Source organism: Marmota monax, unplaced genomic scaffold (genome assembly GCF_021218885.2).
Source record: "Marmota monax isolate L192 unplaced genomic scaffold, Marmota_monax_Labrador192_F-V1.1 WCK01_AAM20220418_F8-fsc00020, whole genome shotgun sequence".
In the NCBI taxonomy this organism is placed as follows: Eukaryota; Metazoa; Chordata; class Mammalia; order Rodentia; family Sciuridae; genus Marmota; species Marmota monax.
This window is the reverse complement of record NW_026692912.1, coordinates 22,840,013-22,853,125: the sequence shown is the minus strand read 5'-3', so window position 1 is coordinate 22,853,125 and position 13,113 is coordinate 22,840,013. Positions and strand designations below refer to the sequence as shown.

Sequence of the window (13,113 nt, the reverse complement as noted above, 5' to 3'; positions counted from 1 at the left end):
CCTCCCCTCACGGCATCCAGACAAGCTTAGTTGGACCTGAGGAAGGGGGAGGGACGGGAGTGGGCCAGTGGGTAGCACTTAGTGGCACTGCCCCTGCCTGGGCCCAGCACCCACAGGCTCCTCCCGGCCTGGGCAGTGACATGAAGCCTCGAGGGGGAGGCAAAATGGTCCCCTCCCACAAGAGACTCTGCTGCCTCAGGCAGGGCAGGGGTATGCGGCCGCTCCCAGGCTCCATTGGTGGTGTCTGCCACGGGCACGGGAATGAAGGGTGCCCCATGTGTCACATGGGCAGAGACCTGCCTGCTCCAGGGATGACCCGCTGCCCAGTAGGGGGTGGGGTTGGAGAGGCCTCTGCCCTGCCCCCACCTTTTGGCTCCTCTGCAGGTGGGGACGGCCCGTGGGAGGTGCAGCTCTGCCATCTACTGGCCATGTGGCTGCTCTGCACCCGGAGTCCCCCCCTGGCTGTGAGACAGGACAGTCCAGGGACCACACTGCAGGGAGGAGCCAATGGTGTGGTGTACACGGTGGTGCCAGGATGAGAAGGAGGCTGGTGACCCTGCATCATCATCCCCCAACATACTAGAAGGGACGGCCTTCTGTTTCCTGCCCTTCCCAGGTGAGGACCCCAAGGCTCAGGCCCAGCTTTGGTGCAGCTTTGGTGTCTTTAGAGCCTAGGCATCTCCCTCCCGCCAAAATGTAGGCCGTGTGCCACTACTGCTGTCCCCAATTGACAGGGACGGAAGTGACTCTCCCATGGCCACAAGCCCCGAAGGGGTGAGGGTGTCAGATACGAGGCTCTGGGACAGTGCCTGTGAGCGGCTGTCACCTGTGTGGCTTGCATGGGTACTCTCCTGCTATCACCTGCCATGCGGATGCCTGTCCTCCCTCACAGCACCCACCGCCCAGCAGGCTCCCAAGGTCCTCCCTGCTCCTTCCTGGGAGGAGGGAGCCTGCCTAGCAGGGGCGGGCCTGTGGACAGATGCCCTCACCAGACGTGCACATCGCCCTGGGCACGGAGCCTAACACACAGGTGGATCCAGTCACGGCTCTTACTAAAGTACAGGACGCCCTGGCGACAGCAGGAACGGGCTCTGGGCCCACGGCTTGGGCAGCCACTTGGTACCCGTGCCAGGCTGTGCCCGTGGGGGTCAGTACTCATCTCACAGGGCCAGATGTAGCCCAGATGGACTTAGATTAGGATGCCAAAGACTCACCTGTGTTGGGGTCACAGGTGCCATGCTGGTTACAGGTGCAGGGGACGCAGCTGGCATAGGGACCCCCCTGTGGCGTGTCCCTTTTGTATCCTGGAGCACAGGATTCACAGAACTGGCCTGTGTAGCCTCGGGGACACGAGCAGGTCTCCACCCAGGAGGCTGAAGGGGAGAGTCCCCTCTGGGGCCGGGCCGATGTGAGCCGGACCTCACTCAGGAGCACCTGGCCTGCAGAGAGAGAGGAGGACGGAGCTGCATGCAGGCTCCCCTCAACCTCCCCCGCACAGATGGGCAGCTGCGGACAGAGGGCAGCCTAAGAATCAGTTATGATTTGTAGAACAGTCAAATTAAGGGTGGGGAAACCAGGCAATTACAGAAGGAGAGGCAGCCAAGAGGCCAAAGGCAGAGCAGGTGCTCAGCACGGGCAGGGCGGGCAGGTGGCGGGGAGGGAGGAAAGACTCCGTTCTCCTGGGTTATTAAAGATATGCAGATTTAAACAACAATGAGCCAGCCCAACCCCTTGATGGGGAAACATTTTAGAGACCAACCATGGAGGGGGATAGGCACAGAGAGCTTGCGAGGCCCTGCTCAGAGCTGGATGCTACCTTTGGGCAAAGCTTAAGGTCTGTTTCCCGAAGTTTTAAGTCCTGCAAGAGTATGGAGATGAATGAATGCAACAGTTCTGTCATTTAATGGGAGGATTGTTTTTAACAGAAGGATTTTGATTGAAAGGACCTAATGACATGGAAATGCCAGTGAATTTTTTTGGTGAATATTTTGCATTTAAGTGAACAATAATGCACTCATTTTTGAAAATAAAGAAACTGCCATTTGAAAAAAAAATGTGTAGCTGTATGCATGTAATTTAGGAGGCTCTACTTGTAGCAACTGAGGGATAGAGGGTCCCATCAGACCAAGCTCCTCACTGGAAGCAACTATAAACTCCAAGCAAAATATTAAAACAAGCTGGGTGTGGTGGTGCACGCCTGTTATCCCAGCAACTCAGGAGGCTGAGGTACGAGGATCACAAGTTTGAAGCCAGCCTCAGCAACTTAGCAAGACTCTAAGCAACTTAGCACGACTCTGTCTCAAAATAAAATATAAAAAAGGGCTGGGTTCCATCCCTGGTACTGAATATATATTTTAAAACCACACCTGTGAGCGCTGGAGAAGTAGAGCTGGCAGTGGGGGGGGTGCTCCTATCAGTAGAGATGAAGACAGTCTTTGGGAGGGAAATTTTGGCGTGTTGAAATTTAAAATGCACACTCCTGGACCTAACACTTCTATTTCTGGGACCTCCTGTGACCAGTGCCTACACAAAAGCAGAGAGCTTTATGTGAGGTGTTCCCTGCTCCCTGGGGTGCTGTGTGTCCTGGTGGGAGCTGAGACCCTGGAGTGTCTGTCACCGGGTGGGGGGTCTATGCCAGGGCATCCTGCAGAGGGGAGGATCTAGAGGACCAGCCTTTCCCTCAAGTGCCAAAGAGGAGCTGTCTCTAGGACACACCAGCAGCTGGAAAGAGTGAGTCACAGAAGAGTGTCCCGTGTGACCGAACTTGTAAGTTAAAAAAGACCAAGGTAAGAACGCGCCCCAAGGTTCAGAGCAATAGGCCCCCAAATATGATCAGTGGGAAGAGGTTGGGGCCTGGGGGTAGGAGAGGTGTTGGTTCTTGCAGCTGTGTCTCCAGTGCCCCCCAATACCTACTGTGGGGTGCTGTGGCATAAGTAAGAGGCGCACTGGCAACTGGAGCCTAGGGACTGACTGGGAGGCTTGGGAGCTGTTGGGGAGAGTGGAAGTGAGAGTCCCAGGATCAAGAGGAGCCTTGACCCAACAGAGAGAGGAGGTGTTGGGGCCTGGGGGATTGTGGGCTGCACCTCCAAGCCTCGGACCCACAGGGGCCTGGGGAAAGCTGGCATCAGAGCTGCAGGCTCTCAGGAGGAGCAAATGACCCCAGGAAGCAAATCTGAGGTCCACTTGGTTGTCACAACAGGAGGCCAGAGTGCTAGAGGACACTCTGTCCTGCCCCCGTGGTTTGGAAATGTTCCTCTGACGCTAGAAAGGCAGCAACACCCCTCTGTAAGCGCCTGAGCCTAGACCCCTGCTCCATCCTGCACTCAGACACCAGGTAGCATGACCACGTCCAGTGTATATGGAACTGTCCAGTGACGCAGATGCCACAAGGTGGGGGCACTCTGTGCCTTGCCTGGTTCAGGACTGTCCCAAGTCATGTACCAGTGAAGGCACTCAGCTCACGGGGCTCGAGTCCCCGTGACCACCACCCCATCCCATCTGCAGCCCCTCTGTGGCCCCCCCCACTCATGAGCTGGCCAACACGCCCACTCAGCGATGAGTTTCAGAGGACGAACCCACAGGATATCAGGAATCGGGGTCACCTGCCTTCCCCTGAGGGTCCGAAACTTGGTTTTACGGCTTCACCCACAGATGAGTGGCTATTCTGCCAAGCGTGTTCCCCCCACGGAGTGATGGAACCCAGCCACAGGCTCCAGGCACCTTTTAAAAGAACCACAATGAGGGAGGTGACTGAGCCTATAGCCTCCCTCTTCATCCTGTGGTGCCTGTGACCAGCGACCTGGTTTCCACTCTAGCACAGCCATGAGGGACTCGGTCTGCACTGCTCAGGTGGGCAGAGGGCTCCCCACACTCACTCCACACAGCAGGGAGCCTCTGACCGCTGAGTCTTCAAGCCTGGTCAGGCCTGAGCCCTGTCTGAATATTCTCGTTTCCTTTTATTTATTCTGTATATCAAGGTAGGTAGGATGTAATATGATTTTTAAAATTGTATGCAGGTAGGGTATGACCATGTTTGTCCCTAGTGACCAAGGCAAGAGATGGTGACAAATACTGGTCCATCCTGGGAACTTCGAAATTCTACCAGACTTGGGGGTGGCTTGGGTGCAATACCACCAGGGACCAGCAGGGGCCGAGCTCTCGGGGAAGATGCAGCCCCCATATCTGCCCAGCCCCCGCCCCTAGAGCTGTCCACCCGGAGGCCCCTCACCTGTACGACCTCTGCCTTGGCCTCAGCCACCATTCCTGCTGTCATTGTGGGTGGCAGGGTCATGGGCAAGTGCCGTGACTCCTCAGAGTCTCAAAGTGCTCAGAAAAGTGGGGACAGTAACTGCTCTCAGGACTCAACATGGCAAGGCCACGTGGGCAGGACCCAGCCTGGTGCCGTGAGCAGGGTTCTTGGGGGCATGCTGCTGCCATCATTACTGACCAGAAGGGCCTGGGCCTCGTCCACTAGCCTGGATACTCAGAGCGGTCAGGTTGGCGAGGAGACGCTGGAAGTGGAAGGCAGGCAGCGGGGGCTCGGTGTCCTCAGAGGTCTCCTGCAAGCTGCCGGGGAGAGGGCCATGTGAGGCCTGATGGGGACCGAGGGGTGCCAGGAGCCTGGGAATCAGAGCAGCCGCCCAGACCACAGGGGACTCTCCAGGGTGCCCCTCCTGTGCACCCACATCTCTGAGGACGGATGGGGACACTTACAGGAACCTGAGCTGTGCCTGCCCCGGCTGCCCAGCGTCCTGGGGACCCGACAGACTGGAGTGCCTCAGAGCCAGGGCCAAGCCCGCTCCTTCCAGTCTCAGCTGCACCAGGGGCACAGAGCCACCACGGGGGACACGGAAGGTCAGCGTGAGGGGCTGTCCATAGCTGAAGCGCTGGTCACCCAGGAACTGCTCTGCAGACAAGAGAAGAGGCTCGGACAGTCTTCCGATGCTCAGCTTGAGGCCACAAGTCTATCCATGACAAGAAACGCTCCCTGCACCGCAGACGCCAGGTGTCACACCCAGGTGCCGTCACCTAGGGCTGGCTTAGAGCTCTGCTGGCACTCTGCTGGCACTCTTGATAGTTTTGTCTCTGACCTAGAGCTTTGTAAGTGAAGTCCAAGGGGACAACAGAGCACAGGAACGGTGAATGAGGGAGCCCCCTGCTACCGGCCCACATATCACGTTTGAGCCCCGGGAACTCAGAATGCCTGTGGACCCACCTCGTGGGAGTTAGTGAGACTCACCAGGAGCCAGGCCCACCCCTTCCTCCTGCATCGTCTGCGTCAGGTGACCACCTATGCCCAGAACCAAGGGCGGGGGGGCCTGGGATGTGGCTCAGAGGGACCAGCTGGCCCTCCTTTCAGGTCCTCCTCACTCGAGCGCAAGCCAAAGGCAGAGAGAAGCCGTGAGACATTCGCCCAGTGGGAAAGGAAATAAAAATGCCCAAGGCCTGCCGCGGTGGCACAGCCTGTAATCCCAGAGGCTCGGGAGGCTGAGGCAGGAGGATCGTGAGTTCCAAGCCAGCTTCAGCAACTTAGTGCCCTAAGTAACTCCGTGAGACCCTGTCTCCAAATAAAATATGAAAAAGGGCTGGGGATGTGGCTCAGTGGTTAAATCCCTGGGTTCAATCCTAGGTACAGAAAAAAAAAACAAAAAAAGGAAATAAAAATACTGAGCCTCATGTCTTGCAGGGTTTCCTCTGTTCCAGAAAGAAAAATACACAATCACTTCCAAACTGTGAAAAACAGACTGTCTCATTCCAGGGATTCCACATACACCATGGACCAAAAGGTCTCACACCTAGTCCCTGGACCTGTGCACGGGCCATCTGACGTGGCAGGGATAAGGCTGCAGGAGGATCCAGGTAGCGGACCAGCTGGCCACAGAGCAGGGACAGGAAGTGGACCCTCCAGCTGGGCTCAAGGTCATCCCAAGGTCCTAGGGACGGGAGAGGTCGTGATGGGTGCCAGACGCAGCTGCTCTGAAGCTGGAGGAAGGCCAGGTCCCCTGAGCCCTTCCCCTGAGGCTCCAGAAGGGAAGCAGCCTGGGTGGCACCCTGAACCTGGCCCTGGGCCCACATCAGCAGACCTCTGCCTTCCAGGGCACTGACAGGACTGGGCATGTTCTCAGCCTCCCAGTTGAGGGGGGCCATTTGTTGCCTCCTGCCATGTTGAACAGCCCGCACCATGCTGAACTCAATCCCCACTGGGAGGGTGGGAACCTGCCCCATTCAGAGGAGGTCAGGCAGTGCGGCCCAAGAGAGAATCCCGGTGGCTTTCTAAGAAGGAGACAGACCAGGAGACACACACACGTGCAACCCCTGTCTCACCACGTGATGCCCTGTGCTGCCCAGGGCTCTGCCAGCAAAAAGGCCACCACCAGACATAGCCCCCCACCTTGACTTTTTTCTTTATAACTCACCCAGTCTGTGGCGGTGTGTAATAAGAACTGCACTAACAACACCTAGCAGCAGAGGGGAGCTAGCTGGGCCGACCCCGGCCGCAGGTACCTGGTGCTGTGAGCGCCTCCTCGTCTTCTGAGCCCAAGAGGATGATCCCACGCGGGTTCCATCGTGGGGGACGCTCCGAGCCTCTCTTGCTCCTGACCCACCAGCCTCCAGGTCCTAGACAGCAAGCACAGGCACAGCCGGCAGCGTAAGGCCCTGGAGGGGGTCTCCAGGAGGCAAGTCCTTCCCCTGAGGGGACTGCGTGTGGAGGGAGCCCAGGAGGAGACGGGAGCTCAGGGACCCTGCTCTGCTTCAGAGGGGTTTTGAGTTCCACATGAAGAGACAGCCCAAAGATCCCAACATGGGGGCCTGGGGACATCAGGGCCACCCCCAACAATAATGGACTTGACCTTGTCTTCAGAGAACTTTCTCACCATGGCCTCACCCACCCTGACCCTCCAGATACATGTGTCATTAGCCCCACTGCACCCAGAAGGGTCACCTGGTAAGGAAGGGTCCACACCAGGATGGGCCCAGGCCTTCAGGCCCCAGTTCTGTCCACCTTCCCTCTAGGGACAGGAGTTACCAGCAAGCACAGCCAGTACAGAGCACATGACCTCCAGGGGCACTCTCCAGGGGCAGCTGGCAACAGGGTAGGAGCCGAACACCTGAGCACCCAAGGGGTGGGGAGGTGAGGGATGAAGGGGAAAGGCCTGGGGCTCCTTGGGCTGAATTAAGTGGTTCCTTGCTAACTGTGTGACCCTGAGAAAGTTACTTAACCTCTCTGAAGCTGGCTTCACATCTGCAAAATGGGGGCAGTGGAGTTCTCTGGGCCAGTGGCAGCTCTCAAAATTGGGCCACACCCCTCAGGGAGACCCCCAAGACCCTTTCAGGGGTCTGTGAGAACAAACTATCTTCCTGCCGACACTAAGGGGCGATTTGAGTTTTCTAGAACCTGCACGATGTGTGCTGTCCCTGCCGCTGGCCGGCAGAGGCCCATGGGAGGAGCAGCCGGCTTCTGCCCAGCCAGACCTTAAGGGACAGGCAAGAACACAGAGCCAGCAGCTCTCTTCTCAACAAATATTCTGGGGTTTAAAATAGTTATTTTTACAGAACTATGTTCTTCGTTTTAACATAATAGGTTCACAGTGGCTGTTTTTTAATTTTTAAAATAAACATTTTTAAAAATCAGTTTTCCCGCTAATATCAACATATACACAAGTGCTCTGGGGTCCTCAGTGGTCTCCAAGAGGAAGGGACCAGAAAGTTTGAGAACCACTGGCTGAGGCAGCTGAGATAATGAGGTGGTACCACCAGACCCCCTGCTCTCCTAGGGCCATGTTTGCCTCCCACCCTGCCTTCTGCATGGCGTCCAGCAGAGGGCGCACTGTCCCTGCATCTGGGGCATGCCCTCCTCCCTGCGGGGGTGGAAGCAGAAGGTGGGGTGCTCCGGGGTGGCTGGCTCTGACTTCAAGCTCTAACTTAGTGCTCTGCCAATATCCTGCCCCAAAGATGAGGCTGTGTCCTCTAAAGTTGCAGACCCACACAAGGCTGCATGGTGAGAGCAAGACTCCAGAGCTCACAAATGTCCCGGATAGGGACTCTGGAGCAGAAAAAAAGGACAGTGGTGGCCAAACCCCGATGCAGCCCACAGCATCCTTGGTTTTAGGGATGTTAATGTCCGGGAACCAGCCTCAGGAAAGTGACCTGCCTTTTCTGGGCCTCACCTATAAAACAAGAATGAGAGACCCTACCTGCCTGGGACCCTGCCTCAGGCATACCACGGGTGCTCAATAAATAGAGAACAGGAGACGGAGCCTGAATCCCCAGCCCCAGGTATGACAAGGGATGATGACCTTCTAGGTTCTGTGGAAATTCCCCACAGGATTAACAGGGTACCACACCCCAGCCCCCCAGAGCCACCCCACCCCCACCACACAAACTGCTGGAGGCTGGGAAGAGGCAGGGGCGGGGCAGAGGGGCTGCAGGGAGGTGCAGGAGCTGCCTGCTCACTCGGCCCACTCGGCTGGCAGGTGAGGGGCCGCCCACCCCAGCTGCCAACGCAGCAGACCCTGGGAGGTGGCAGTGGGGCACTGCTTACCCTGGCGGAAGTCGGAGAGGAGGTGGTGCTCCTGGAACCCGGCAGCGGCCCCACACACCTTGGAGTGGCCATAGCAGAAGCAGCTGCTGCAGCCCAGTGGGTTGTGGGGCTGCAGGTTGAATGTCCCTGGGCGACACCTGGAAGGGATGCCAGGCATGCCCACCAGGGCCACGTGAACAGGCAGAAAGGCACGGGGTGGGGGATCTGGTTAGCTGATGCCCATCCAGAACCCCCCGGGAAACTCCTAAAACTGTTTTCCCCAGACTGACAGAGGGGAGCAAGGCAGTGCCCCCCTGCCCCCCTGCTGCGCACAGCTGGCCAACTCGGACATTAAAGTTCCTAACGTCAAGGATGCTCTGGGCTGCACAGGGGTTTGGCCACCACTGTCCTTTTTCCTGTTCCAGGGTCCCCACCTAGGACACCGTGCTGGGTTGAGCTGGGTCTTCTTTCTCCTCCAATCTGTAAGTGCCTCTGGGTCCTCCCCGTCCCTCTAGACCTGACACTTCAAAAGCACAGCTCTGTAGACTTTAGGACCCGCACATTCAGGTGTGTCCCTCCATGTTTTCTCGTGATGAGACTGGGGTATGGGTGGGGGAGGAGGTGCACAGAGGGGAAGTGTAATTTTCATCACATTAGGATGTGACCCCTGGGCAGTGAGGTGACCCTTCCCTCCCCAGGTTCCTCCTGTGAGCAACTGCCCAATGCCAGACCTCAGCAGTCACTAAGCCCAGCCCCCAGCCCAGGGAGGGGACCTGAGCCCTGTGGGTGGGGACCAGAGAACAGGTGGACATGTGACCATCACAGTAATCAATGAATATTTGGAGGCTACACAAGCTTTCTGTTTCTCCTGAAAGTGCCACCCACTAATGTCAGCATCCATCGGTGGCTTTTGCCCACAGCAATCACTACTGTGAAGTTCCAACTCTGATTTTCTACTTCCCGCACTCCTTGCTCGTTGATTGTTTGGAATTCTGCAAGGAGGGTCTGTCCCTTTGTCCCCTCTATTTATTTATCCCTCCGTCTGTGTGTCTCTGTGGGTGTGGGCACTTGTTTTCCTCTCTGGGTTAGAATGGGATCCTTTGCTGATCTATTTCACTGTTCAAACCACGGCAGCTTTGGGAGCCCTTTCAGGTTGGCTCCTGTGTCCTCCTCATGGCCCACCCTGGTTTGGGATTTGGGCCTTTGTGTGTGCTGGGGGTAGAGGAGGGGGGACCCAGGGCCTCCAACAAGCCAGGCCAGGGCCCTGCCATGGAGTCGTCTGCACCCCCCACCCCCACCCCTGCTCTCGTTCTTAAGCACTTCCATCTCCAGGATCCTCTTGCCATCTCCCTGCCTCACCCCCAGAAACAACCCTGTGTCCCGACAGCCCTGGGGGAGACTGCTTTACACACTCGGATTCCTGGTTTGTGGTCCTGGAGGCTGTCTGTCTGAGCAGGCCCAGGTGGTCTTCTGATTCAACTCGGATGCCCAGCAAGCTCAAGTGAGCCTACCCCACCAAGTCCTCCCATTATACAAGTGGGTAAACTGAGGCACAGCGGAGAGGACCCACTCAGGGTTGCAAGGAGGAGCTGAGGGAGGACCCAGGAGGCTTTTGGCTCCCGAATTCTACTCTGCCTTTTTGCTTAAGGTGCCTAGGGGCAGGGCGAGGGGGAAAAAGACCCTGCAGAGACAAGATAAAGGGGCGGCCTGGGGCTGCCAGAGTGAGGGCCAGGGCCAGGGGCCTGCCACATAGTTTCCTTGCAGCAAAGGGCTTGGACACCAGACACAAAGCCAGGCGGGGCAGACTGTGTGCATCCAGGGAGACCAGCCCACGTCTGCCTGCCAGCACCACAGCTGGGAATCAGTGGCCTTGAACATGAAGTCCATGGACCACGTGACCTTGGGAAAATCCTTTTGTCTTACTGAACCTCAGGTCCCTCATTTGCATCACAATGGGATTGCGAGGGCCCCCGCCCCCCAGGCTCAAATCTCAGCTCAGTTGGTAGGGCCTTCTGGGAGCAGGGCACTGAGAAGTGGCCTAAGTGACAAGAGGGCTCATGGCAAAGACTGTGCTCCATTAGTGATGTCTGACTTGGATGGGGGATGGGAGGGCTGGGATAGCACTCAATTAGTGATGTCTGTGGCAGGGCTGGCAGAGAGGAGTGGTGAGCTACATGGATTAGACGACCTCCCATCCCTCCTAGCTCCATCTGAGCTTGGGAAAAAAAAAAAGTTGTATTTTCTTAGCGTAGGAGGCATCCATAGCATTAGATCAAAGCATAAACAGTGCCACGAGGCCGCTGGGTAACTTCCTGGATGGCAGGTCAGTGGTGCTCCAGGGGTGCGGGCTGCTGCTCACAAGTCCGTGAGGACCGTCCTGTGTTCCTCCCGACTCACAGCCCGGGTGCCTGCTCAGCAGCTGCGCCCACTCCCATTTGTGGTCAACCGGCTCACCCACCTGTCACACTGGTCTCCCTCCACGTTCCCTTTGCAGGGGCAGCGCCCACTGCGGGGGTCACAGGTGCCCAGGCTGCCAGCAGCATTGCAGGTACAGGGTCTGCCAAAGAGGGGGACAAGCGGACAAATGTCCAATGAGCAATTCCAGAGTGGGAACTGGCTGTTCCCAAAAATCCCCAAGAGGAGCCAGCTTCCCCTGGCCTCCTGTTCCCACCTTGCCAGGGAGGTGCCCCCTACCTGCCAGCACAGCGCAGCCTCTGTCTACCCCACCTTCCATCTGAGCCTCCACCAACCGTCCACTCGCCTCCATCCATCACTTGCCCCTCTGCCGGTGCCCGCTCCATCCACCAACCTCCCGCCCACCCACCTGATGAGCAAAGGCTCCGCCCTTGGGACCCCACAGTGCGGACACTGCCCAGCCTTGGGGACGGGGACATCAGGGGCAGGAGGAGGGAGGCTTCCCCAGGGAGTGGTCCCAGCAAGAACAGGAGCCTGCCAGAGGCAGGCTGGGCGGGCAGAGGTGGCTCCAGGGTGGAGGAGGGCACCCATGAGGGCCCGGAGGCTGGGATGGGGCAGGGGTCCTGTCTAAGGTCTGTTGCTTTGCTTCAAGGTGCTGGGATGGAGCCCAGGGCCCCTGCACACTAGGTGAGCACTGCCACAGAGCCAGACCCAGCCCTGACGGCCATTTCTGTGCCCAGAAGCATTTTGCCAGGAGCCTGAGACTCCCCAGGCTTGCACCCCATGGTCCCATGGCCTGTCCAGGACAGAGGACTCTGTTACTGACCAAAGCCAAGTTCACTTAAAAGTGCTTCTGGATCACAGCAGCTTCATGTATCATTTTGCTCAGGGTGAGTTTTCTCAATCAACAGATGGTAAATGGGCTGGGTCCCCTTCCGAGGCTCCAAACCCGGTAGCCCCCTGCCTGTCCGTTTCCCCTCCAGGGGCTCTGGAATCTGCCCATCCCCTCCTCCCTCCACGTGGCCAAACCCTAACACAAGCTTGCTCAGCCTTCCTGCCCTGCCCAGCTTCTGATCTTGACCACCCCCCACCGTGTTGGTCCTCAGCTCCTCCTGAGCCTCCCTGCTCAGTACCGAGTCTCACTTTGCACCTGCCTGCACCTGCCTCGAGCCTTTGCTGTGCTCTTCCCTTGCCTGGACCACCTGTCCCCCCTGCTCTCCATCACCCCCATTCAATCAGCACTAGAAATGAATGCCTCTCACAGGAGCCTGCCCTCCACCCCCGAGGTAGGCTGCTGGGCCACAGGACGCGGAGCTTGGTCACATGATCATCTGCCTCCCGGGGACTGGGCATCTCTAGTCCTTACCAGAACTGGCTGTGGAATGAGAAACCGCTAGAGAGAGGAAGGGGGGTGGGGGGACAGCAGGTGTTCTGTCCCTCCCACTCCCCATCATTCCATCCCAATACAACACACATGCCACCCTGGCCACCCCCACGCACCCCCTGATGTCCTCACCTGCAGCCACCCTCGCTCAGCGAGTGGAACCCGGGCAGGCAGCGATCACACTTCCAGCCTGTCACGGTGGGCTTGCAGGCGCAGGTGCCCACATCATCGCACTGGAGGCGCAGGGAACCTGGGGAGGAGGGCACAGGGCTGCGGAGGCCTGAACTGAACGCTGAGGGTGGCCCGGGCTGCACAGCCACTCACCTGCCGGGTGGCAGTCGCAGGGCTGGCAAGGTTTCCTCTGGTCCCAGTGGTAGAAGTTCTCCTCACAACGCTCACAGTGCGGCCCAGCAGTCTGGTCACGGCAGTGGTGACAGCGCCCACCGTGGCCCGTGCTGCGGAAAAGCTCCCGGTCAAAGGTGCATTCCTCGGAGCGGCCGCTGCAGTTGCAGGCTGTGGGCAGGAGGCCCGGGAGGAGGTGTGTGAGTGGCCCTGGCAGGAGGGAGCACTGTGCCGCCCAAAGGTGACTGAGACCAGGGCATCGGCTGCACAGAAGCACCACTCTGGGTGGGCGGGAGAGAAGCCCACGACGCTCAATCCGGGCCCCAGGGCTGCCTGGGCTGGGGGAGGGGTCCACCAGGACAACCAGGCTTCCAGGCTGGTGACTGGGAGGAGACTGGGAGGGGCAAGGACGGGGCAGAAGCAGTCTGGCCTTGTGTCCCCAGGGAAGAGA

The 13,113-nt window shown here is 58.2% G+C and overlaps 1 protein-coding gene across 2 annotated transcripts in view; it reads right to left on the bottom strand.

The window, feature by feature from the left end:
- Positions 1 to 13,113, bottom strand: part of Lamc3 (laminin subunit gamma 3) — a 51,482-nt gene that overhangs the window by 23,276 nt on the left and 15,093 nt on the right. For both annotated transcript variants that reach the window (XM_046451882.2, XM_046451883.2), the window contains exons 5-12: positions 12,645 to 12,833; positions 12,453 to 12,570; positions 10,980 to 11,078; positions 8,543 to 8,679; positions 6,505 to 6,618; positions 4,714 to 4,906; positions 4,448 to 4,566; positions 1,215 to 1,439 (exon numbers count right to left, since the gene is read on the bottom strand). In XM_046451882.2, coding sequence (XP_046307838.1) covers positions 1,215 to 1,439; positions 4,448 to 4,566; positions 4,714 to 4,906; positions 6,505 to 6,618; positions 8,543 to 8,679; positions 10,980 to 11,078; positions 12,453 to 12,570; positions 12,645 to 12,833 — 1,194 coding nt within the window. The remainder of the gene's footprint in view (positions 1 to 1,214; positions 1,440 to 4,447; positions 4,567 to 4,713; positions 4,907 to 6,504; positions 6,619 to 8,542; positions 8,680 to 10,979; positions 11,079 to 12,452; positions 12,571 to 12,644; positions 12,834 to 13,113) is intronic.